Source organism: Dromiciops gliroides, chromosome 4, assembly GCF_019393635.1.
Source record: "Dromiciops gliroides isolate mDroGli1 chromosome 4, mDroGli1.pri, whole genome shotgun sequence".
Taxonomy (NCBI): Eukaryota; Metazoa; Chordata; class Mammalia; order Microbiotheria; family Microbiotheriidae; genus Dromiciops; species Dromiciops gliroides.
In genome coordinates this window covers 129,344,465-129,370,474 of record NC_057864.1, presented here as the reverse complement: position 1 = coordinate 129,370,474, position 26,010 = coordinate 129,344,465, and the positions used below count along the sequence as shown (strand labels likewise).

At 41.8% G+C, this 26,010-nt stretch overlaps 1 protein-coding gene across 1 annotated transcript in view; it reads left to right on the top strand.

Moving 5' to 3' along the window:
- PARP1 (poly(ADP-ribose) polymerase 1) overlaps positions 1 to 7,899 on the top strand; it is a 50,752-nt gene extending 42,853 nt beyond the window's left edge. Inside the window, 6 exon segments of the mRNA XM_043963244.1 lie at positions 393 to 489; positions 1,267 to 1,419; positions 2,921 to 3,048; positions 3,864 to 3,925; positions 4,884 to 4,998; positions 7,292 to 7,899. Coding sequence (XP_043819179.1) covers positions 393 to 489; positions 1,267 to 1,419; positions 2,921 to 3,048; positions 3,864 to 3,925; positions 4,884 to 4,998; positions 7,292 to 7,373 — 637 coding nt within the window. The 3' untranslated portion in view covers positions 7,374 to 7,899.
- Positions 7,900 to 26,010: the final 18,111 nt, after the last annotated feature.

Here is a 26,010-nt window from a genome sequence, read left to right as displayed (position 1 = left end):
GCTTCAATATCTGCATCAGAAAATAAGGAATTAGGCTACATTGCCTCCGAGGTTCCTTCCAGCAGGGATCCTCTGAGGTTATTTCTTACCTTTCACGTAGTCCCAACTAGTAACATCACCTATGCATTATCTTTCTTGTCTATACATTGAAATATAGTACTGCCCATTTTCACAGGAGTCTTTTAAGAAGAATGATATGTTGGTGGCGTTATAACCTTAAGTGTCCGGACTGGGCCTAGAACCTAGCAATCTGAACCCCCAACCAATGCCTTTTCACCCTTGCACGGCACCTCCCAATAAACTGTATCTTCAATCAGGTCTCCGATCAGGTCCTAAGCCTGAATAGCTGGTTTCTTCATTCAGTCATTCTGTGAGTCTCTTTCTTTCCAGTGGTTTGACCAGAATTCAGAAGAAGCTGACATCATCAGGCAATATGTTAAGAACACTCATGCTACTACTCACAATGCCTATGACTTGGAAATTATTGATGTAAGAAACCTACCTACTTCCTTTTGCCCTTGACCAGCCCCAGGATGGGGCTTGGGGGTCTGTGTGGCAGAACCAGCGTACTATACTCAAAAGCATTTTAAAGAAATGGCCCAGTTTTCAGTTGAACAGAAATGGCGTGTTGTTGTTTTTTAAAGTACCCCATCTTTCATTTTCCTTTTTCTCAAATTAAAAATTTGAACACTTCATTCAAAACCAAGAGAGTTAATCAAAAGCTAAAACAATGTTCCTTTATTTAAAAACTGCTTTTTCTTTCTCTCTATTTTTTATCCTTCGTTACAGGGGTTGGATAGGGAAGATTATATTTGGATGTAAAATAAGTTTAACAAAGAGATTGCATGCAGTTTTAATTTTAATGGGTAATGTCACAGGTAAACCTCTAGCCCTGGCAATTCAGGGAATAAGTAATGGATTAACAAGTTTCTGAAGAAAAAGCAAAAGTTTAGAACATAACAGTAACAAATAGTAGAATACTGTAAACTTTAGACCATCTCTTACCTCTAGGAAGGATTTTTATTTCAACCATTTTAGGCCGTTTCGAACCTCTTGCTTTTTAAGAAGACTTCCAGAGGAGAAAACACCACCAGCTTCTTACCCAACAAACAGAAAGGTTTCCCTTGGTGGTAAGAAAGGAGAATGCAAAGAAAATTATCTTTGCTTTGAAGTAGCCTGACCCCCTAAAAGTACAGCTCATTCCTTGAGCAGCGAGTGACCAGGCAGGATTTCATGCTTTTGTCTCTTGTTAAATGTTGCTTTCAGATTTTCAAGATTGAGCGTGAAGGGGAAAGCCAACGCTACAAGCCCTTCAAGCAGCTTCATACCAGGCGGCTGCTGTGGCACGGGGTCCAGGGCCACCACTATGCTGGGATCCTCTCTCAGGGTCTTCGAATCGCCCCACCTGAAGCCCCTGTGGTACGTCAATGATTCGGGGTTGGGGAGATGGTACCAGCTGCACCTTTCTCCATAGGGGCCTTCAAGCAACCAGCCCAGGTGCTGCTCTCTAATGAGAGAGGGAGGGGACCTTGTTTGAAAGAAAACTCAGAAGTAGTTGACTCAAAGTGGAAGGGAATAAATATGACTGCAGTGACCACAGAATCCTTTCTCCTAGCCCTCTGCACTCCACCCCTCCAGCCGAGGGCAGCAGTCCGTCCTATAATCTGGCCTTGCTTGAGCTTACCTCCTTTCCAGCTTTTGACAAATCGTACCAATTTTTCCTATTGATATTGAACCAGTGGGTCCTAGTGCTGTTTCTGGAATGATACTAATAAATCAAATCCCTTTTTTATGTGACAGTCCTTTACATTTATTTATTTTTATTAATGTTTTACAAATTTACAAAGCACTTTCCTCACTAGCCTGTGAGATGGATAGTACAGTCTCACATATGGTCCTTAAGCCAGGACCATAGATTTAGCCTTGAAGAGGACCCTAGAGGCCGGCTAGAACCCACCCCCTCATTTTGCAGATGAAGAAACTGGCCCAGCAAGTTTAAATCACTTGCCCAAGGTGACATTGTTGGGATGGTGGGAGGAGGACCAGGAATTGAAAAGAACCTCTGCTTCTAGAGTCTACATTCTGGTCTGTTGATAGCACGCCCAACTATACCACTGTCTAGATCAGCGGTTAGCAAACTTTTTTTGTTTATGTCAGGATAGCTTTATGCTCTTAAAAGAACTTTTTTAAATGGGGGTTAGATAGAGTAGTTATCTTTCTAATAGTTATCTATTGATAAATGCCATATTAGAAATTTAAACACCTTACTATTTTTATGAAAATAGTGTCTACCTCCCAGACCCCAGACCATACTTTGAGAATCACTTGTCTATGCCAGGGCTTCTTTTTTCACTCCACCCCTTTTCTTGCAAGAAATTGTTATGTGACCCCGGGGTATATAGGTATATAAAAATAGGTATACATATCCTTTTACTGTTGCCAAACTTTTCATGACCCCATATGGGGTCACAAACTACAGTTTATGAAGTAAATTCATGACTCCTCCCCTTCCTGTGCCTCTCTCGTACCACTCCCTAAAACTTCTTTTTCCCACGCTGAATATCCATATTCCCCTTAGTCCTTCCCAGTTTCCTGATATTGTATCATCCTGGTTGCCTTATGGATATACCAGTTAGGCAGTGACCTCAGACCAGGAATAATTCTTGACTCCACCCCTATCCCCATTCAGCTGAGTACAGAATGGTTAACGATAACCTGCAGATCATTGTAGGATCAGCAGTACAACTAACTTCAGGGCTATGCCCCGCACCTTTAAATAAAGGTTACTGTATCATTGGCCTGGAAATCCGTTTCTCCCTTGAGAAGTTTTGCTTTTGTTCTGTCGTTTGTGTTTCATGCGGTGCCTTGTTATATATACATAGTAGGCATTCAGGTCTTTGTTCTGTTCCCAACCCTATAGACCGGCTACATGTTTGGTAAAGGAATCTACTTTGCTGACATGGTTTCCAAGAGTGCCAACTACTGCCACACGTCTCAGGGAGACCCAATTGGATTAATCCTCCTGGGAGAAGTCGCCCTTGGAAACATGTAAGTGACTTTGGTTTGGGGGTCATTGAGACATTTCCCATCTGCCTTTTCTGTTACTTTTATATTCTATGATTCAATTACCCTTTCTAACAGAGACATAGATCATTTAAGCCCTTGCTATAGGGGTACAAGCTAAAGATCGTCCCTGCCCTCAGGGAGTTTACATTCTAATGGTATAAAGACAGCTCATAAAGGAGAGCTGGGAAGCTAGGGGTGTGGGGCCACTGGTGTGAAGAAAGGGTAGGCTCCTGGTGGACTCTTCTCTTTTGTCTCTTTGTATCCTCTGCCACCTTTCACTGTATCTGGCTTACTCAATCAGAATGAAGGGGCCGCTAGGTGTTTGCAATGGATAAAGCACTAGCCTGTAGTCAGGAGTACCAGAGTTCACATCCACCTCAGACACTCCACTAGCTTGTAACCTCAGTTGCTTTAAACATCTGGAGCCATCTCCAGTCATCCTGCTATCTATCTACACACTGGACCCAGATGTGTCTGCATGGGCTCTCCCTCACTTAAATCCAATTCACTTGCCAGTCATGACTCACCTTGATGTCACAGTCCTCTTTGAGTATGAAGTACAAACAACTATGAATTAAATCGAGAGAAAAAATAAGCAGCCTGCTTTGAAACAAATTGACCACATTCTCTTCCCTATTGTTTAGTGCTGAGTCAGGGTATGTCAAGGATCTTAGGGAACATTTACGGTCTTTAGTGGCTAAAAGCTGTCCTAAGACTTTTGGGACAGCCTGTGTGCTCAGAGTTGGTGCACCATTGTTGATGAAAAGATGCTCTTTTCTGTGTGTTCTCTTGAATAGGTATGAACTGAAGCACGCATCCCATATCAGCAAGTTACCCAAGGGCAAGCACAGTGTCAAAGGTAACATGTTTGGGCTGTTGCCTCAGACTGAGCCCTAGTCACAGTAGGCTTCTATTTTGCTAGTGAGCCGAATCCTATTGTGAGATGTTACATAGCTCAGGCTTATCACGGTCTCTGTGCCTAGGCTAAAAGCAGCCAATCTCCTTTGCATGGTCTAGAGGAAGAATCCTGGACTTGGGATAAGGAGACCTGTGTTCAGATCCTGCTTCTGACCCTTGCTTTCTGGGTGACCCCTGGGCATGTCCACGTCTCTCAAAACTGGGTTCAAAATATTCCTCTGTTATGCCAACCCTGGACAAAAGGCTTAATTATTAAATGGCCAAGCAAAGCTTTAGGAATATATCTCACATTAGTGAAGGGAGTTTGCATGTGAGGTGTTCCCTGCTACAATGAAATCACAGACCCAGGATAATAACAGTAATTGTTCTGCATCTTTCATGGGGTGATGGGAAGAGTAACCTTTAAATGCAATAGAAGTTTTAGTTATGATTACCTCTAATCCTAGAGAAATGTGAGCTGTTTATTAAGTCTGACTTACTAAGAGTGTGTCCTGAGCTGTAGTCAGTGACCAGGAGCTTGGGGTTCATGCCTTTTCTCACTTTGAGGGGGGATAGATCTAAAAATGAAGAGTTGTCTTTAAGAATTTGGGGGAAAGTAGGACAGTGTAGAGTGTTTAATATTAGAAGCATAACTAGTGCTAGTTTCTAAAGCAGTTATGAAAGTTAATGACCTCCGACTTGGCTGTGCTAGCTGCATTTCCAATCTAGAGAAAGGGGGCAAATATATGCAGTAGAATTAACAGGTGAGAAAATAATGTTTATTTGGGAAACTTCTATATAACTCATACTTGTGAAAGGCTATCCCTACCATATGCCTTATGTTTGAGAAAAATGGAAATGTTCTCGCTGGGGCCTACATATTTAACCCTCAGTTTAAACCACTGTTTCTCCTTTTTCAGGCTTGGGCAAAACTGCGCCTGATCCGACAGCCAGTGTCACTCTTGATGGTGTGGAAATTCCCTTGGGGACTGGGATTCCATCTGGTGTTAGTGACACCTGTCTACTATATAACGAGTATCCTTTGTTGGCCATTGTGTTCAACCCCACCTTTTCAAAATGGCTGGGGCTTGTATCCATCCGCCCAAAACGTGTATTATGTGGTTTTCTGTCATTTTGGGAATTGTTCTAGGAGCTTAGCGTGTCTACAGACCATGTAAATGAGAAATCAGAGTTGGCTGAAGGATCATTGTGGGGGACAGGGATAATGTCATCCCAGCCCTCTCCCTACCCAGATTTTTTTCTTTAACATGTGGATTGTTTTTACATAATCTCTGTTTTCAGTTGTGACACTCCCCCTATACAGAGTCAACAATCCATCCCTTGTAACAACACCTTTAAAAGGAAAGAAAAAAGCCATTTGGCAAAACCAGCCAAGTTTGACAGAATACATGTGCCATTCCACACCTGTGGTGTTCCCCTTCTGCAGAGAAGGGAGAGAGGTGCATCTTCACCTTAGAAAAACATGCCCCTTTGTGGTACTTATTCATGAACATTACTCCACTGGTACATCCTCAAAAATAAAATAGATTTTCTGGCTCAGAAAATCTATTCACCTTCACATTCATAGTGTCAAGCCTGGTTATTATGGTCTCCCAATGTTCAGATGGAGGGGAGCATTATTCTGCCCTCTTGTTATGGAGATGGGTTTTCCTGGTTCTGTTAAACTTTATTCCAAATTCATTCATATACAAGTCTTCACAACACGTGTACTCACTCTTTTTTTTTTTTTTTTAAGTGAGGCAATTGGGGTTAAGTGACTTGCCCAGGGTCACACAGCTAGTAAGTGTTAAGTGTCTGAGGCTGGATCTGAACTCAGGTACTCCTGACTCCAGGGCCAGTGCTCTATCCACTTCGCCACCTGGCTGCCCCAACACACTCATTCTTTTCCTTTCTTATTTTGTTTGTTTTTGAGAGGCAATTAGGGGTTAAGTGACTTGCCCAGGGTCACACAGCCAGTAAGTGTTAAGTGTCTGAGGCCAGCTTTGAACTCAGGTACTCCTGAATCCAGGGCTGGTGCTTTATCCACTACGCCACCTAGCTGCCCAACACACTCATTCTTAATTGTAACTTCAAAGATTGAGGAGTGTACCCACTTCAAGTCCAACTATTTCTCAGTGTGTTGCATGTAAAATAGAAGACTCATCGGACACCATCAGACTTGTATTGACATAGGTGGTTTAGAGTTCTGCTTTCCAAGTGTACATCACAACAAGCAAATAGAGGGCAGTGTATTGAATGAAAGAGGAAGATCATTCATTATGCATGTTAGGCTAAGGGCTGAGGATACACAAGCAGGTAAGTGGTGCAGTGGATACAGTACCAGTCCTAGAGTCAGAAGGACCTGAGTTTGAATTCAGCCTCAGACACTTACTTAGTTGTGTGACCTCTGTTTGCCTCAATTTTCTCAACTGAAAAATGGGGATAATAGCACCTACTCCCAAATTGGTGTATCAAATGAGATACTTGTAAATGTGTAAAATGTATGTCAAATGTTTAGAACAGTTGTTATTGACAAAACTAAAAAGGAAAAATAGCCCCTGTTTGCAAGAATCTCACATTCAAGTGGAGATAACACATATAGAAGGCTTCAGCTGCAAGTCAAATGAAAGGTCCCCTGGTCCTTAGGTAACAGTGATAAAGCAGATGAATGCATCTTCTTTAATGCTACTTCTGCTGGAAACTATATAAATTGTTGGTGTTGAGCCGTCAAACAGTGCCAATGGTTTGAATGGCAAGAATTTTCTTTCTAGGTCTTCAGTAACTGTGACTGCTGAGGGGGCAGTGGCCAGGGTGGTTGATTTCCCAGGATTGTGGCTACAGGGCCTGAGCCAGAAGCAAAGCTGGAGGCCTAGAGGTTGCTGCTGGTCCCAGGGGTCCTACCCAGGCTATCTCCATCAAGATCAGAATTGGGGTGGTGCTCAAGATGGCAATGGACTGATTGGCCTGTTACATGTTGCCTCTTTTGAGACTCTTGACTACTTCTGATAGACTGGCTTGCTTTCCTTTGGGTAGCAAGGAGAGCTGACTGACCTCATCTCGATTGTGGCTCCACATACCAGCTGGGGGCACTGGGGTGGGGGGGTTAGTGATGTATAACTAACTCTTCCTGGCATTCTTGGGCCTCCTGGCCACTTGAACCCTTTCTTGGTTCATCTTGAGCCTTGAAAAGGTCAGTAGCTTTGGGAACTGCATGTGCACTATTTAGAGAGAATGAGACAGTCTTCTTCCTGGGAATAGACAAGGTGATGGTGGTATTGTGTGCATTCAACCATTGAAAGCCTTCATTTCCTTAACTCTCGCACTCCAGATACATTGTCTATGATATTGCTCAGGTAAATCTGAAATATCTCCTGAAATTGAAGTTCAACTTTAAGACCTCTCTGTGGTGAACAGGTAGCACTTGCCTAGTGCTTAGAAGTGACTGGACCCCTCTAGTTCTGCTGTAGCATTGAGCTGCCTGATAGATTTAACTATCAACGACCCTTTCAGAGATATCAAAAGAGCTGAGTTGCAGACAACTGTTAACTTTACTAGATCTTCTCCATAAGGATTTTCTATAAACAAATGGCCATATGTTGAAAAGATTTTTTTTCCCAAGCCTGAATCTGGGTTTTGTTTGTCTCTGGGGATTTGAATCCCCACCCACCCAAGTTCCATGCACCCCTGGGGCATAGCAGATATCCTATAACTGACGAGTGAGGAAAAGTTGGAAGAAAAATGGTTTTACACAAAATAGCATGGGGGGGAGGGATTTTTAGAGAGAGGGAAATTACAATGTGATGTTTACATTTATTAGATTTCAAAGGAAAATAAAGTGCTTCCGACTCTTTCTAAATGTTCCTCAGTTTTGATTTTGGATAAAAAGTGTTAAGTACATTTATTTTAAGGTAAAAATAAAAGCTAATTTCATACTAATTAGTTTTTTTCTTTTGTATTCTTTAATTGGCCCTTTTTGATCTTTTTTTTTTTAATATAATTTTGTTTTAGCTTCATTTACTTAGAGGTGGGAGTTTTTCAAACTACAACACAATCAACATTTAGTTCTGGGAGTGTTCCCTGTTGTGAATGAAAAGCAGTGTTCACAATTCTTACCTCGACTGTGTAGAACTTTAAAATATGCACCTGAGGGCTAATGGGCCATTGTCCATTAAAGTGGGAATGCTCTCTTATGTCATATGTGCCTGTTCAGTTCTAGCTTGGAAAATCTATTTTATTTTTGAGGATGTACCAGTGGAGTAATGTTCATGAATAAGTACCACAAAGGGGCATGTTTTTCTATGGTTTGTTTGTTTTTTGTTTTTTGCGGGGCAATGGGGGTTAAGTGACTTGCCCAGGATCACACAGCCAGTAAGTGTTAAGTGTCTGAGGCCGGATTTGAACTCAGGAACTCCTGAATCCAGGGCCGGTGCTCTATCCACTGCGCCACCTAGCTGCCCCCTACAAAGGGGCATGTTAATGACAATACGTGTAAGTTATGAGCAACAAGCAGAATACTGCCCAGTGGGGAGCCACTCCAGTTTTATTTTCATCCAGGAGGCACCATGACTTCATAGAAGTAGTGTGGCATAATGAATAGGGCACCAGACTTGGAATTGAAAATCTAGGTTGAAATCCTACCTGACACTTGACGACAACCTGTTTGTGCCTCAGTTTCATCATCTCTAAAGTGACAGTTAAATTTGATGGCCAGTAAGGTCTCAAAGTTCATGCTGTAAATAGAACTAAAAATAACCACTTTTTTTTTAAAAGGTGGCCTAGGTTGAAGAGAAGAATAAAGGTGTGTTTCTTGGCATCAGCTATTACCGACCAAAAAATATTCCTTGGTAGGAAGTAATCTTGGTTAGTATGGACCTGGGATTTCATTAATTTGGCTGTTCTCTTCATTGATTCTGTTTTCAACCCTTTCTCACACACCTTACCCTGTGTAATTCTTGCCCTAGATTTTTTGAAAATCTTCCACAGAGGATTGACCTGACATTCTGACAAACTCTTGTTCTTTTCATATCAAAACGAGCACTCAGGCTGTTATTTGTCTCTTGTTTTATGATCTGCCCACTCCTTTCCTAAGTTTACAAATAATTCATTCATTTTTGACACTATTTGTATAGGTGTTATCTTCGGTAGCCAACTGTGCCCTCTCCCCCAGTAGTCTTTCCATTGCCTTTTCATTTTCATTCTTCCAAAATTGTACTACTACATGATTTGTAGTGTTCACATGTACCAGCCTCACTGGTGAAATATATGTTTAAAAGATGGGCTTTTGCATCAACAAGTAGTTTGGAGTCCTTGAAAGCTCCAAAGTTTCCAAAATATTGTCTTGCCTGAAATTGTCCCACTGGCCCCGTCTCTTTGTCCGTCTGCAGCACCCGTCCACATATATAATTGAACGAACTCAATGGGCTCTTTACCCAGTCTCATGTCATGGTTTTAGCAATCTGTTCTTTTTTCATCCAATTTGATTTTTCAAGTGTGCATGATGAAGCCCATCATTTACACATTGTTAAAGTTTTCACAGAAGAATTGGAAAAAAACAGCATTGGTAGGAGTTTCTTTTTTTGGATATCTTCATGAGACCTGTTTCTTCCTAGCTTGTATGTGATTGGTAACTGAACAAAAGCATCTTGAATTACATCTGTTGTAGTTGCATAACTTTTTTTTTAACATAGGAGTATATTTTGGAGCCGGCTTTCAAGGCCACATTGTATTGTACCAAGTCAAAACAATATTTTAATCAATAAGTATCAGGCTCTACATTTCACTCAATAATCTTAAGCACTTAACATATACTAGCCACTCTGCTAACCACTAAGGATACAAAGAAAGACAAAGAGAATCCCCTCAACAAGCACACTTTCTAATGGGAAGGATAGTGTGTAAGAAATTCTACCTATAAGGTACATGCAACATAAATGGAAGGTACTGGTGTTTGTCCTTTATTTTGGAAGAGTACTAATTATATCCTACAGTGATGCCTTAAGTATCTTGTGCCACATGATTTTTTTATTTTTTTATTTTTTTTTGCAGGGCAATGGGGGTTAAGTGACTTGTCCAGGGTCACACACACAGGTGGTAAGTGTCAAGTGTCTGGGGCTGGATTTGAACTCAGATCCTTCTGAATCCAGGGCCAGTGCTTTATCCACTGCGCCACCTAGCTGCCCCCACCTTAAGTATCTTGTGAATTGGGTTTAAGTGAGGCAGAGTTACACAGAGTTGTCAGCCTCACTTGTGTCTTCCACTCATCCAAGTCCAGTGGCAAGCAAGACTGGACAGTTGGTGGTGGCCTGGCTTGCGTTGGATGACCTTGGCATCTTTGATGTCTGACCAAGCTCCACAGCACCTGCTTCTGCAGCCTTCGTGGCCAGTAGAGCAAATTGTTCTCGTCTACCCCATTCCTCCAGGAGATGTTTGAGGCCTGTTGGTTACCCTTAACTTGGTTTAACCTGTCTGCTGGAGGTGAACCACAGGTAAGAGCTGAGCAACAGGTGTCTACCAAAGATGGGTGAACAGTCCTGAAAAGGATACAGCAAACCCTTATACCAGAGGTTACACCATGAACACCTGTACACCCCAGATGGAAGCTCATCACAGAGGGAAGACATGAGCAATAGATGACACCATTAGCAATGAGCAGACCCTTAGAGGGAGAAATGAAGGAAAGCCTTCTGGTCATGGGAGTTAGCCTTTGAAAAGGAATGGAGCATGTGAGGAACAGCAAGAAGGCTGATACTGGGGATAAGTTCTGACCAGGAGTATGCCGCACAGAGCATTTAAGTGTCCAATAGCTGAGAGCCAAGACTGGGTATCGAGCAGAAAGAGGCTCCCAGGGGATCTCTGAACTAGTACAGTGTGCCATCTGGCAGCTGTTGTTGGGTCACAGATTCAGGGCAGAGGGGAGTAATCCCAAAGGAGCAGTTGCTAGCAGGGGCCATGAGCAAGAAACAAGTTCAGAGGCAAACAGTAATTGGCTCCAATTCCAGGAGCAGAACAGAAACTGGTTTTTTATCCTACAACTGAGAGTAGAAGACTGGTGGAATCACCAGGAGAGAAGTCTCTGACCAAGGGTACCTTGTAGTTCAGAATAACTGAACTACAATAACTTCAAGCGTACAAGAAGTAGGCTTGAAGGGGGCAGCTAGGTGGCACAGTGGATAAAGCACTGGCCCTGGATTCAGGAGGACTTGAGTTCAAATCTGGCCTCAAACACTTGACACTTACTAGCTGTGTGACCCTGGGCAAGTCACTTAACCCCCATTGTCCCACAAAAAAAGTAGGCTTGAAAAATGAGCTAACCCAAAGAATCCTACTGTGTGTGATTATCAGAAGAGAATGATTAAAAACATCTACAAACAAAGCCTCAAAAGAAAAACAGCTTGAACACAAGTCCAATTCCTGGAAGAGTCAAAACAAGACGAAATTGAAGAGCTGAGTTATTTTATAGAAAACCAAATCAAACTAGAAAAAAGCTATGAAAAAAGAACCATTTGTAACACATTTTTTTAAACCTCAACATTTTTAACTCCCTGAAAATTAGAACCAGCCAAATAGAAGCTAATGACTCCATGAGACATCAAAAATATACATATACATATATATATATATATATTTTAGTGAGGCAATTGGGGTTAAGTGACTTGCCCAGGGTCACACAGCTAGTAAGTGTTAAGTGTCTGAGGCCGGATTTGAACTCAGGTACTCCTGACTCCAGGGCCGGTGCTCTATCCCATCTAGCTGTCCCCCAAAAAATATTTTTTTAAAAAAGTCAAAAGGGGCAGCTAGGTGGCGCAGTGGATAGAGCACCGGCCCTGGAGTCAGGAGTACCTGAGTTCAAATCCGGCCTCAGACACTTAACACTTACTAGCTGTGTGACCCTGGGCAAGTCACTTAACCCCAATTGCCTCAATCAAAACAAAACCAAAAAAAAGTCAAAAGACTGATAAAAATGTGAGGTTTCTCACAACAAAAACAGACAGAAAATGGATCAGGAGAGATCATTTGAGTCACTGGGTTACCTGAAAGCCATGATCAAAACAAATTTTGGGCACGTTGAGTTTAGGATGTCTAAGAGGGAGTTAGGAGAAGACAAGGGCTGGAAATAAGATATATAGATATGATAAACTCACATGAGCTAATGAAATCACCAAACCAGATAGTATAGTGTCCCCCTCAGGGACACTTGTGGTTAGTTGGTATGAAGAACCAACAAAAGCGATGAAGAAGCTGCAGTCAAAGGTAGGAGAAAAACCAAGAGTACAGAGTCATCTATCTATACCCAAGGAGAAAGGATGGAGGATGAGGGCTATAGAGGAAACTGGAAGGTTACAGAGAGATGAAGTGTGAGGATTGAGAAAATGCTACTCGATTTGGCAAGTGAGGCATCCTTGGTAACTGGAGAGAACAATTTCAACTGAAGGAAGAGGAGTTTGAAAGCCAGGCTGCGAGAAAGGAAAGTGGAGAAGTGGAGGTTAGAGGACCTTCCCAAGAAGTTTATCTTCATCTCAAAGCATGCATTCTAAAATATATCCAGACTGAGGACTGGAAGGTACCTTAGGGGTCATATTGCTCATAATTTATAGATAAGGAAACTAGGGCCCCAGATTAATGACTGAGTGCTCTTTGAGGACAGGAAATATGTTTTTTCTGCCTTGTATCCTCAGCACTTTGCCTACTGCCTGGCACATAATAAGCACTTAAATGCATATTGATTGACTTAAGCTTCCTAGTCTTAGCTTTTGCTACCCTCCCCATGCCCTCTTCTGACACTTTTTTCTTTTTTTTTTTTTTTTTTTGGTGAGGCAATTGGGGTTAAGTGACTTGCCCAGGGTCACACAACTAGTAATAGTTAAGTGTCTGAGGCTGGATTTGAACTCAGGTACTCCTGACTCCAGGGCCGGTGCTCTATCCACTGCGCCACCTAGCTGCTCCCCCATGCCCTCTTTAACTTTTCTTTTTTTTTTTCCCCAGGGCAATGAGGGTTAAGTGACTTGCTCAGGGTCACACAGCTGATAAGTGTCAAGTGTCTGAGGTCGAATTTGAACTTAGGGCCTCCTGAATCTAAGGCCACTTCACCACCTAGCTGCCCCCCTCTTTAACTTTGAAGTCACTTACAGTCAGGGTATTTATTGACCCTGATTTGAAGTACTTCATTAGAATCTTCCTATATCATTGATATTGGGTCCTGAAATACTTGTGTTAAATTTTGCTGAAAGAACGAATTAAATATATTTAAATAGTTTTTTCCTCCCATTCTTCCCTCCTTGCCCTCCAGTGGCAAGATATACATCAGGACTACTAGAGATGGCCCTGAATGCTGTGGGAGACCTTGGCCTTTTTAAGCTAAGGCCTTTCAACAGGTCTCAGTTTTCCTCAAGTAACTTCCATTCAGTGATTAAGGCTAGGTAAGAAGGCAGGCATAGAAAGGTCTCTTCCACCTATTAAAAAAAATATAGAAAGATAAAGGCGGGGGCAGTTAGGTGGTGCAGTGGATAAAGCACTGGCCTTAGATTCAGGAGGACCTGAGTTCAAATATGGCCTCAGACACTTGACACTTACTAGCTGTGTGACCCTGGGCAAGTCACTTAACCCTCATTTCCGTGCCCAAAAAAAATGTAATGAGGAAAGATAAGGGGGGGGGGGTGCGGCGGAGACAGACCCTTAGGGTTTCTGACCTAAAGAGATAGGATTGCTATTTAGGCCCACCCTGAGCCACCTAGAGGCCAAACAATGGCAAAATGAGACCTGGGCTGGGACCTGTTGTTGACCAATCCATGAGGGCCAGAGTTATTTAGGTTTAAGGAGTGGTCCTTAGAACACTGCTTGCTGGTAAACCCCAAGAAATCTTGTGAGATTTCTAAGACAAATTTGTAGTCCTTTGGGCAGAGCACCCACAGGTAAGGGTATGATTATTTATATGGAAAGGAGAGGTGGGAGGAGGGGGAGGGGAGGGGCTTTGTTGCTCAACTGGAGCTCTTGCCACTGGACCCAGATGACTCGGGAGGACAGAGGGAGAGGCTGGTAACCTTGCACAGCCCTCCCTCACTTAAATCCAAAACCGTACAAGTCATGATAGCACCCCAATGTCATGGTCCTCTTCCAGGACAAAGGACAAACAGCCAACATTTCAGGGCTGTCTGAGGTTATAAAGAGGATGTGCTTATGTAAGTTTAATGAAGGGTCATGTTAGTCCAAATACAGGTGTTACTCTATCTTCATACATGATTTATACAAAACCCGAGTATGGCCTTTAAAAGTCAAGTCTAGGGGCGGCTAGGTGGCGCAGTGGAATAAAGCACGGCCCTGGATTCCAGGAGGTACCTGAGTTCAAATCCGGCCTCAGACACTTAACACTTACTAGCTGTGTGACCCTGGGCAAGTCACTTAACCCCAATTGCCTCACTAAAAAAAAAAAAAAAAGTCAAGTCTGCAGACATTGATTTAGCACCTGTTGTGTGCCTGTTACTGTGCTAGGCACTGCAAATATAGAGACAAAATGGAAACAGTTTCTGTTCAAAGGGCTTACCTTCTGCTGACATGAAATGTATATAAATATATACAAAATTAGTACAAGGTGAAAAAATGATAAAAGTGAATTTATGTGCATTGGAAAGAAATAATTAAAACTTGTTTTAATACAATATTTTAACAAAAATGTTTACAAAATATGAGAATCTACAATAACAGCAAGGATATCCTTAAGGCAAGCTTTTACCAATGAGGAGTATGTCAGAATATTACCTGTGCGTATTATTGACATTTGGTTTGGATTGTTTTTTGTTTTGGGTTTTTTTTTTTTGCGGGGCATTGGGAGTTAAGTGACTTGCCCAGGGTCACACAGCTAGTAAGTGTCAAGTGTCTGAGGCCAGATTTGAACTCAGGTACCCCTGAATCCAGGGCCAGTGCTTTATCCGCTGTGCTACTACCTAGCTGCCCCCAACATTTGGTTTGATAGAGAAAATGCTGCCTTAAAGGTGTTTTTATTTTTGCTTTTGTTTTCCCCAGTGCATGGGTCAGGATCACAAAGACTCCTTGAAGCCCAAGAAAACTTAGACCCCTCTAATTAGTAATAACAAAGAAAGTACAAAAAAGGGAGACATTTGCCAAAGGTGTTTGCCAGTGTCATAACCACCAGGGATCCAATGAGAGAAGGGTTCACTGACACAGTGACGATTACTACGTGGATACAGAATGCCTGCTGATGTTCCTATAAGGTTCCTCTATCTGTGAGGTTCATTTAGATAGGCACCTAGTGGAACTGGTCCATCAGTACCTCTATTTTGATTACACATCATGAATAGACAATGAACTGGACCCAAAATCAATTTGAAAGGAAGTAGTTTGGATTGCCTTTTAACTACCTCAAACTTCTTTTCTCTAAAACTAAGACCCATCAGATTAACATATAATTAAACTGTCATACGGGTCTGAAAAATTAAAATTGAGTCAGTACAAGATGGGGAGCACCAATAGGCCATAACACATTTCCTACATTGAATTATACAGGAGAAACAGCATGAGGCATCAAGGAATTGTATGGCCAGAAAAGGATGTGGGCTAGTCACATAACAAGACAGAGAGATAATCAGGGGGCTCTCTGTATGCTCCATCAGTAATATCAAAAGACTTGTAGAAACCCCTTCCCTAGCACATTGGAATCTTCCCACAGAGATTTTTGTGGCAAGACATGAACAAGAGTATGTAGGATGAGAAAGCTTGGATAATGTTTCACCCATGACCATTAGAGAAAATACTCAGATTAACCAGCTGATCATTATTTTTCCTTGTATACCTATTCTTTTCTATTCTTTTCAAAGAGCTCTCGTTTAAGTGAAGTGGATCATATTTGTATCAATACAGTATCCTCATTCCCCAGGTGTGCATACCCTTTTCCTTTAAACAGAAAGTTACTTGATGCATGTTGATGTCAATGTGGGCTTGGAAACTAGGTTTTGAGTCACCGGGTCATGCAGTAGGGGGAGACAAGGCATTGGGTAATCGAGAGAATGGAAGCCCAGGAAATGTGAGCAATCTAATAAACCTGATCAGGAAGAGGATGGTGTAACAAAGAACCTGATTATTGAGATAAAAGAAGCTTCCGTTTAAGATCTTCACTATGAAAGCAGTTATATTAAGTCAGAGGTAGATAATGCAGAATTCCAATAGCTCATTGAAATGGACCAGTCTTGGAAGGACCTGTATGTAGGGTTTGGGAGAGAGAGTGTAAATGTAAATGAGGTAACACAAATGATGTCGACTGTGTGGAGTCCTGGGGACAGGTGCAGGAGAAGATACAAAGAAGATAATCCTCAGAATTAAAACTAGTCGGGGGCAGCGAGGTGGTGCAGTGGAGTATACTTACTATACATCGTGCTGTTCTCTGATTAGGTTAAAATGTCAGGTATAGATTGTAAGTCCTGATGACCAGTGGAAGTAGGACAGAGGTGGGAGGGGGTATTGCATTAGAATCATATATAATACTTTGTTTCTGAACTTGTGGGCACACTCACCATACTTGGGTGTGTGCCTCTTTCTTGAGAAAGAAATTAAAATTTTTTTGTTCTTTAACTCTCAAACTCCAGGTATTTATTTGAGTAAGTGGTCTTTTGTCCCACACAATGTGATCTTTGGTAAGTCACAAAAACATGTGAGAGTTTCATTCACTTAACCATTCTGTAAAATGGACTTACCTGGCCAATCTCATGGGGCTGTGAAGACCAAATGAGACAAGTGTAAAAAAAAAAATGCTGCGAAATCTAAGAAAGGAAAACTCCTTTCTGCAGATAGTAACATGCCCAAGTGGAATTTTTAGTCTAAATGTAAATGTAAAGTGTATGTGAGGAAATTGGAAAGAACTGAAACATTACTACTTGAGGGGAAATGTGATAAGTTTAGTATTTCTACTTTTTAGCTTCCAGAAGTTTCCCCCTACACCAAAATAATGATAGCATTTTTTTGTGCTATCAAAGAATTAGAAATTCCCCATAAACTGGGGAATGGCTCAACTAATTGAATGAAACTAATTAACATGAATATCACTGTGCTGTACAGAGAAGTACAAGACTTCCATGATATGAGACAAAGTGAAATAAATGGAACCAGGCAAACAATAATACCCAGTGACTACAGTGTGAATTGAAAGAACAACAAAACAATTAGAACAATGCTAAGAAATGTTAATGACTAAATTTGGCCTTAAAGAAGAGATATGGCAAGGCATTGCCTTCTTTACAGAGGTAAGAAACTGTAGATATCAGACTTCTTAAGTGTATTTATTTTGCAGAACCCTTTTTTCCTCCCTTTTTTTTTTTTTTAGTGAGGCAATTGAGGTTAAGTGACTTGCCCAGGGTCACACAGCTAGTAAGTGTTAAGTGTCTGAGGCCGGATCTGAACTCAGGTACTCCAGACTCCAGGGCCAGTGCTCTATCCCAGCACCACCTAGCCGGCCCTTTTCCTCCCATTTTATTTGTCGTAAAAGTAAAGTTTCTCTGAGACAGAACAAGACAGTATGCACTAGGAAATACAAAAACCAAAAATAAACTATAAAACTATATTTTAAAAATAAATTGGGGAATAATATATCTATTCCCTTCAGTATGTTACGTTATTGAAATGACCAAGAAGATAGACTAAATTTCTAAAGATAATTGACATGGACTTAGGATAAGTCAGAAGAATTTTCTCTTGTGAGAAGCAAAACCAAAGATGACCAGATAACAGACAGACATATTGAGGAATCAAGGGGACTATTACAGTTTAGAACTGAACGACTAGATATCGGCACAGACATACCAAGAAGTCAAGGGTGATAAGATTCTATAGTAGGAAAGTTACTTATGGTGTGGTTACTACCTGACCAGAAATAGGGAGGTGAGGATAACCCCAGAGATCAGGAGCATCATTCCAAAAAATTCCCCCTGACTCTGAGGAATATGACAAGCACCCAAGCTTTCCCCACCCCTTCTCCAGAAGAAACTTTCCATTTTCAGGTGGTCACTCTATCTGTCCTTTATTTTTTTTTTTTTAGTGAGGCAATTGGGGTTAAGTGACTTGCCCAGGGTCACACAGGTAGTAAGTGTTAAGCGTCTGAGGTCGGATTTGAACTCAGGTACTCCTGAATCCAGAGCCGGTGCTCTATCCACTGCGCCACCTAGCTACCCCTCTATCTATCCTTTATAAAAACTTTGGCCTTCCTTCTGTTCTGAGAGGAGAATGTTTGAGCCCTCCTCCCCAGGGATGAGTTCTTTGATTTACCCCTTGGTCACTTTCCCTAGCACCAAATAAAAAGCCATTTCAATCATAATTGGACTGCATTCAAGAATGTAATTCTTTACAGAGCAATACCTAAGGACCCCCACCTTTTTTCCCCCATGTCAAAAATGATCTAAAAATGTGAGATAAAACTTTTTTGGGGGGAGCAAGGCAATAAGGATTAAGTGACTTGCCCAAGGTCACACAGCTAGTAAGTAAGTGTCTGAGGACAAATTTGAACTCGGGTCCTCCTGAATCCAGGGCTGGTGCTTTATCCACTGCGCCACCTAGCAGCCCCTTTGTGGGATAAAACTAACCTCAAGATGAGGTATAAGGATTTTGTTTTTCTTCCCTCCCCCAAAGGAGAAGAGACAAAAAATTATAATTGAAATTTTAAAATTAAATAATAGCAAAATTTAGATTTCTTCCTTCCTCTCTTTTAATCATGAGTTGAGTGATAAGTGGTAAATCTTTGGGGGCAGTAGGTGGTGTAGTGGATAGAGCACCAGCCCTGGAGTCAGGAGGACATGAGTTCAAATCCGGCCTCAGATACTTGGCAATTACTAGCTGTGTGACCCTGGACAAGTCACTTAACCCCCATTGCCCTACCAAAAAAAAAAAAATCAATCTTTAAGGAAGATTATTACCTAAGAGAGGTAGGAAGTTTGGAGTTGGCAGGAAGCTTGGAGTCAATAGCAAGTCAACAAGTATTTATTAATGAATGAACAAATAAAGCATTTATTAATCACTTACTATATCCTAAGTTACTGGGATACAAATAAAAAAGTAAGACAGTCTCTGTCCTGAAGGAGCCTATATTCTAATGGGGGAAACAATCCACATGGAAGATTTCAGCCGCAATTTAAATGGAAAAGTCCTGTTGTCCGTAGGGTGCAGCAGCAGAGCAGATGCTAATATCTCTTTAATGCCATTATCTAAGCACTCCCTGGGATTCTTGGGTTCAGTCCTAGGCTGCCTTATCAAGGCCTGAGGGAAGATAAGATGGCGGTCACAATGGTGGTGATGGTGTTTGGACTTGCCTGGCACATGCTACCTTCTGTCTCTCCCTCAGGGTGTCTTGCTGCTTTGGCTAGACTGGCTTGCCTGGGGTGGCAGTTGGTTGGCATTTGGTGGGGATGGTGGTTTAGGTAGGGTCCACCCACACCTCTCCTGAGCATCCTGTCCCCCTCCCCTACAAATACTTAAAATGACAAACTTAATTAGTCTTGGTGGTGCCTCTCATTTATAAGAATCCAGCCCTGCTCTCAAGCTTCCTGGGGCTAAGAATAATCCAGCTCTGGTCTCAACAGATGGCTAGGCTAATTTTAGCCAGGTGGCCCCTTAAGCAAGAGACCAGGCATGGGCTTGTAAGCAGATGAATGAGCCAGTGCTCATCTTTAGATTGGGGTCCCAAGCCAAGACTAAAACTTCAAAACATGGGAATCTATATGTTTGCTTGACATCTTTTAGGGCTCCAAATTTTAGAATGTACGTATAAATATAATGCAAATGTGTACGTGTATATAGCATGCATGTAAGCACATGTGTCATGTTGATATATATACTGTGTGTTTATATCTATATGAGAGGCAGCATAACATGGTGGGTAGAGAGCTAGTTTCAGAGTTAGGAAGACCTTAGTTCAAGTTTCAACATCATCAACAATAATAATAATAATAATAATAAAGAAAAGGCATAGGAACTCCTTGCCTTTTGAAGGTTAAAAATTATTTTTTAAGGGGCAGCTAGAAGGCGCAGTGGATAAAGCACTGGCCCTGGACTCAGGAGTACCTGAGTTCAAATCCGACCCTCAGACACTTAACACTTACTAGCTGTGTGACCCTGGGCAAGTCACTTAACCCCCATTGCCCCACCAAAAAAAAAAATTTATTTTTTAAAGAACACATCGCAGTAAATTGTTTTAAAAAACTGCAATTTAAGATTAGCAAACTGAAACTTGATTCTGATAAATATTAACCAATTGACCTTGTAGGTTTTACTCAACCTCTCAGTAATTGAAGAGTAGCTGAAAATCAGGAGAGGGATTTCCTCACTGTAAAACTCCCCTGAGTCGTGAAATCATGAGTCTAGTCCAAATTTCAATATAGATGTATGTGCGGATGTATACATGATATAATGCATTTATAGCACATGTGTAGTAGTATACACATATCACATACATGTATATACTACACACATGTTCCTGCATGTATACATATATACCTATCTATGTGTGTGTATCCCCTACTGAAGTACTCCTCTAGAGTCTATGCTCATGGAACACAAGCTCAGATAGGTCTCAGCAATATGGAAGGGCTTTAAATATCATCCAGGAATGGACATGCCTGCAGAGCAGCCTAGGTAAATTCAGGGAGGCTTATCATAAGATTATTATAAAATAATTGATCCTTGAAATATTAAAGCCTATATGCACATATAAGTATATGTATACAGGCATATACACACATGTGTATGTGTATCCATTAGAATGCAAGCTCTTTGCAATTAGGGATTGTTTCATTCCTTGTACTACTATCCCTGATGTCTTGCACAGTGCTTGTCACACAGTAGATGCTATACTTGTTGATTGTTTGATATAAGAAATCATCAATGTGGGGGGAAAACTACAATGAAAAGTTTAAGTTGCCTTTTTTTTAAAGTGAGGCAATTGGGGTTAAGATGACTTGCCCAGGGTCACACAGCTAGTAAGTGTTAAGTGTCTGCGGTCGGATTTGAAACTCAGGTACTCCTGACTCCAGGGCCAGTGCTCTATCTACTGCGCCACCTAGCTGCCCCTTAAGTTGCAATTTATTGGGCAGGATTGTTGAGAGGATATTGAACCTGAGTTGCCAGGAATGAGAGGGTGCCAGATGGGTTGCAATTATCCTTGTAGAGGGAGTGCCCCGATGGCTGAGCTCACAGGTCTATCCAAGTGCTTTGCCAGGCTTGTCTGTGCCTGGTTGGTGTTACAGTGTCAGACATCTCTGAGACCACTGAGCTGCACTACTTTTTGTTTCCTGAGTGGCTGCTTTGCTGAGAAAAGCAAATGACCAGCAAAATGTCCCTACCCTGCTTTCATGCTGACCAAACCCTTTGCCTGGGCAGGCACTGGCTTTGCATTGTTATTCTCCAGATTCCATTTCTGTAAAAACTAAGAAGTGATCACAATGCCTAACTGCCCTATTTGGCAACTTTCAGGCTTCTATGGCAAACAGGCAACTCTCTGGCTATGTGATAGATTAGGAATATCTCCTCTCTCTAAGAGTCGGTTGCCTAGGTATACTTGTCAGATTAAGACTCAGATACTACAAGAAATTGGTCTGCTGAGTTTTTGATGGGTGGCAACTTCAGTTAACAACCATTGGGACCCAAGCTTATACTGATTCAGTGACTAATTTGCTTAAGTGTTATTAAGATCCTGGACCTGGCACTCGATTCTCATCTGTGACTCCAGAGAATAAAGCATTCACAGCGGCCACGCACTGGTAAACCATCTCAACAGATAGGCTAAACCAGAGTGAGGGTACCCATACCCATAGATGAGTTGGGGAGGTGAATATTCCAAGCATGTGAAGACTCCTCCAGTGGAGTGGGCAGATGATAACAATTTGTTCCAATGCCATGAAGCCTGCTGAAGCAACTTCTGTGGAGTGCTTAGAGCTTGTTCAGACACCCAAGATGCAGGTCATCCACTGCATCCCAGGCCATCGCCAGTCATCTTGACTTTTATCTTGCCACTGGACTTCGATGACTCTGGAAGAGAAACTGAAACCGACGAACTCTGTGCAATTCTGCCTCACTTAAGTCCAATGCATGAAGGAGTCAAAACATCACTCTGTGAAGTCATTGGTCCTCTTCAAAAGGAAGGACAAAATAACAATGAAGGTCCTCTTCTCTGTATGTCACCTTTCTAGGTGATATGGGAGAAAGAGAAGTTTAGACCCCATCCCTTACATTCCAAGAGTTTACAACCTTAGGGGTGGGGCCACAATGAGAAATATTGTCCAGAGGTAGTAATGCAACACCAAATCAATGGCTAAGTGTAAAAATGAATGGAATAAACAACAAGTACTCAAGGTTAGCCCCTTTGTTGGTACTTTGACGTCTTTTATGCCTTCTGACTGATAAATAAGAAAAGGTATGTGTAAAATATGTTGTAGATTCACAACTTTTGTTGCCACTCCATGGGAGGCATTAAGAGTCTTTCTAACTCTTTAAAAAACAAAAATAAAAAAACCAGGTGGGTTGTACCACAATGTGGTCAAATATAGAAACAAAGGGCCAATATATACCAAAATATTCCTAACAGCTCTTTGTTGTAGCAAAGAGCTGGACATAAAGTGGATGCTCAGAGATTCAGGAATGGTTGGGGGAAAAAACAAAACAATACTCTGATGTCTGAATGTGTAAGGAGTGAATCAGAGAACTCCCTGATCAAATAAAGGAATTTAAGTCAAATTGATTAGTTTACATGACATGGATACTTTCTAGTCTTAGATAGAAAGAGCATTTATTAAATACTACAATGTGCCATGCAGCCACTACAAAGCCCTCGAGAATCTTACATTCTAGTGTGATCTTACATCACTGAAAAGGGAGCTGAAAAGGGGGGAAAGAGATGAGAGGGGGCAAGGATCCATGGAAGGGACGTATGGAGGCAAGGTGGAGAGAGGTCTGGGGTAGTTATTTGGATACTTTCTCAAATGGAGAAAACGGAAGAACTCACCAATGGAAGGAAGAAACCATGGAGGTGGAGGCATTACCAGAATGAGAAGACCGCAGGGGCAGAGGTAGAAAGGTGGTTTTCTGGGGAATCATGGGCTGGCCTGGGTTTCAAGAGAGCATCAGATGGAAGAGCTACTCATCAAAGATATGAGATTAAAGGTCATGGGGTGAAACATCTAATCATTTCACTCACTGAGGACCAGCCATTCATTCATCCTCTTTGTCTATATAAACAGGCTGATCACAATCTCTGAGTTCTCTTGAATCCTCCCTCCCAACCTTTTCCCTACTTTCTCTTCCAAAGTGCAGCAAAAATTAGCCAAGGGAAAAGGGGATTCTTCTCCCTCCTAGCCAATTCACCCATCAAGAGCTGTCATGGTGCCTTGTAGCAGAAGGACATGGCAATGAGAAACATGGGAGGAAAGTGGTTAAGACCATGGACTCAGAGTTCCAAGAAAGAAAACTGGGTTCAAATCCTTCCTGACATACTTCCCAGCATTGTAACCCCTGGGCAAGTCATTTAACATCCAGTGTGCCTCAGTTTCCTTGTCTACAGAATGGGGGGTTAACTCAATGGCCTCTAAGGTCCCTTTCAACTCCTAAATCTATGTTATGAACCCTGGAATCCAGGCCTTTCAATCTAGGTGCTCATCCTCAAGTCCTCACCTCTCACCCTCCATATCCAAGTGGTGCTAAATTCTATCAAATTTTACCATGTAACTTCTCTCGTATTTTAAGCCCCCTTCTCTTCTCTGACATTACCACTATGCTGGTTCAAATTCTATCACCTCATTCCTGGATATTGCAAAACCCCTGCTCATTGGCATCTCTACCTCAGGTTTGCTTACCACAGTGCCTAGCACACAGTAGGCACTTGATAAATATTTGTTGACTGACTGTGTCCTTTTCTACCTGTAGTATGGAGAGGCGGTGGCTGGTAGCCTAATGGGACAAGCTTTCAGAAGCTACCTCAATGCAGCCCCATAGAAGATGTACTTTTCCCCTGTTATTTCTCAAGAGAAAACGAGTATTTCATGTCCTCCACAGAGGATCTGCCCAATGTGTTAGAGGCTTCCCTTAGACATCTCTAATTTCTGCAGATGCTGTGAGAGCTCACCATCACTCACTACATGCCTGGGCCACCCCCCAGTCATAAATTCTACAGACTGAGTGAGCCCTTACACAGGTACCCTTTATAACCAGGTTTCCCCCTTTCAGGCTATTGTGGTCAATTAACCCTGGCATGCCCTGTGGTAATCTTGTCTCAAGCCCTTGACTTTTAGCATTAGGATGATAAATGTGACCTGTTGCTATGAGGCAGTAGGTGAGTCCCAGAGCTAAGAGAAAAGAAAGATGCTTTCATTTCCCCCTCTTGAGAGATCAATGGATAGTGTCTGTTCCCTTGGAGTAGGCCCATCTTTCATTATTTCCATAGTGTCTTTTATATTGTAAAATCCAGCAACTTTCTTCCCAATAGCCAGTGGTGGAAGGGGCCTCCTCTCATCAATATTCTTTTGCTTTCCCTCCCATTAAAGCTCATGATTCCTGAGGACTCTTGAAGATACTACCCACCTCCAGACAAAGAGGTGATGGACTCGGGGTGCAGATTGAGGAGACAGAGTTGGGGTTTTTTTGGACATGGCCAATGTGGAAAAATTTTGTTTGTTTGTTTCGGGGGTGGTTTGTGTCTCTTTTTCAATGGGGAGAGTGAGTGAGTGAGAGAGAAGATGAGTTTATGTTAAATGAAAAAAGTTTTTAAGAAAAAAACTTTAAAACATCTAGTCGGGGCGGCTAGGTGGCGCAGTGGATAAAGCACCGGCCCTGGATTCAGGAGTACCTGAGTTCAAATCGGCCTCAGACACGGACACTTACTAGCTGTGTGACCCTGGGCAAGTCAACTTAACCCCCATTGCCCCCCCCAAAAAAACCCCAAAAAACAAAAACATCTAGTCAGCTCTAGAATTTTGAAGATGAAAAAAATCAGGCTCAGAGAGGATGAGTTATTATCCTTGTTTTGTCTTCTCTGACTTGAGCAAGTCCCTTATCCTTTCTGGATTTAATGAAAAATCTACTTAGAAAATAAGGTAAGTATTCTCAATGCTATAACATATAAATCTATTAGTAATATTGCTATAGTGATATCATTTTCACAATGATTTGGCTAAAAAAGTCTTCCAGATGGTTGTATATGCACTACAGAATGGTGATGTCACAAAGTAAGGATTCTAATTGGGAAGGAGGCTATATGGGAAGAAAGATTATATTTTATTTTATTTTTGTAAAATATGTAGTTTTCTCAATCAGCAAAAATCTGGCTTCTCTACTTCTTATCCCAAATCACTACTCCTCTGCCAACAGAGAATGAAAGAAAAACAAATCCCTGTTATAACATGAATAGTCCAGCAAAACATATTTCTACATTAGCCATATCTAAAAAATAGGTATCTGGGGGCAGCTAGGTGGTGCTGCAGTGGATAGAGCACCAGCCCTGGAGTCAGGAGTACCTGAGTTCAAATCCGGCCTCAGACACTTAACACTTACTAGCTGCTGTGACCCTGGGCAAGTCACTTAACTCTAATTGCCTCACTAAAAAAAAAAAAAGGTATCCATTCTCTGAGTCCCATCTTTATCTCTGGAGAAAGGTAGCATGCTTACTTGATTAGTACATGATTGGTCATTATGCTGAGCAGAGTTCTTAAGTTTTTAAAGTTGTCTTTACAATATTGGGTTTTGGTTTTCGGGGTTTTTTCGGGGTTTTTTGGGTTTTTTTTTCAGTTGCTTTAAATTTTATTTTACTTAGTCCAATTTAGTAGACAACGTTTTTCTATCAACTCGGGGTGCAGAAACTTTCACTGGCTTCACAAATTTTTTTGTTTAGGTGCTGCCTTTGTAGGAGCCTTAGCAGCACATGCAACTGTTTTCTTAGTTGCTTGCTTAGCCTTTTTTGCTTTCCTGGCAGCCCTGATGCTTGTTCTCATTGGGCTTTCGAACTTCAGGTTTCTGGTTCCTCTTGGCCATTATATCAAGCAAGAGAAGCACAGTGATGGCCCCTCTGGAATT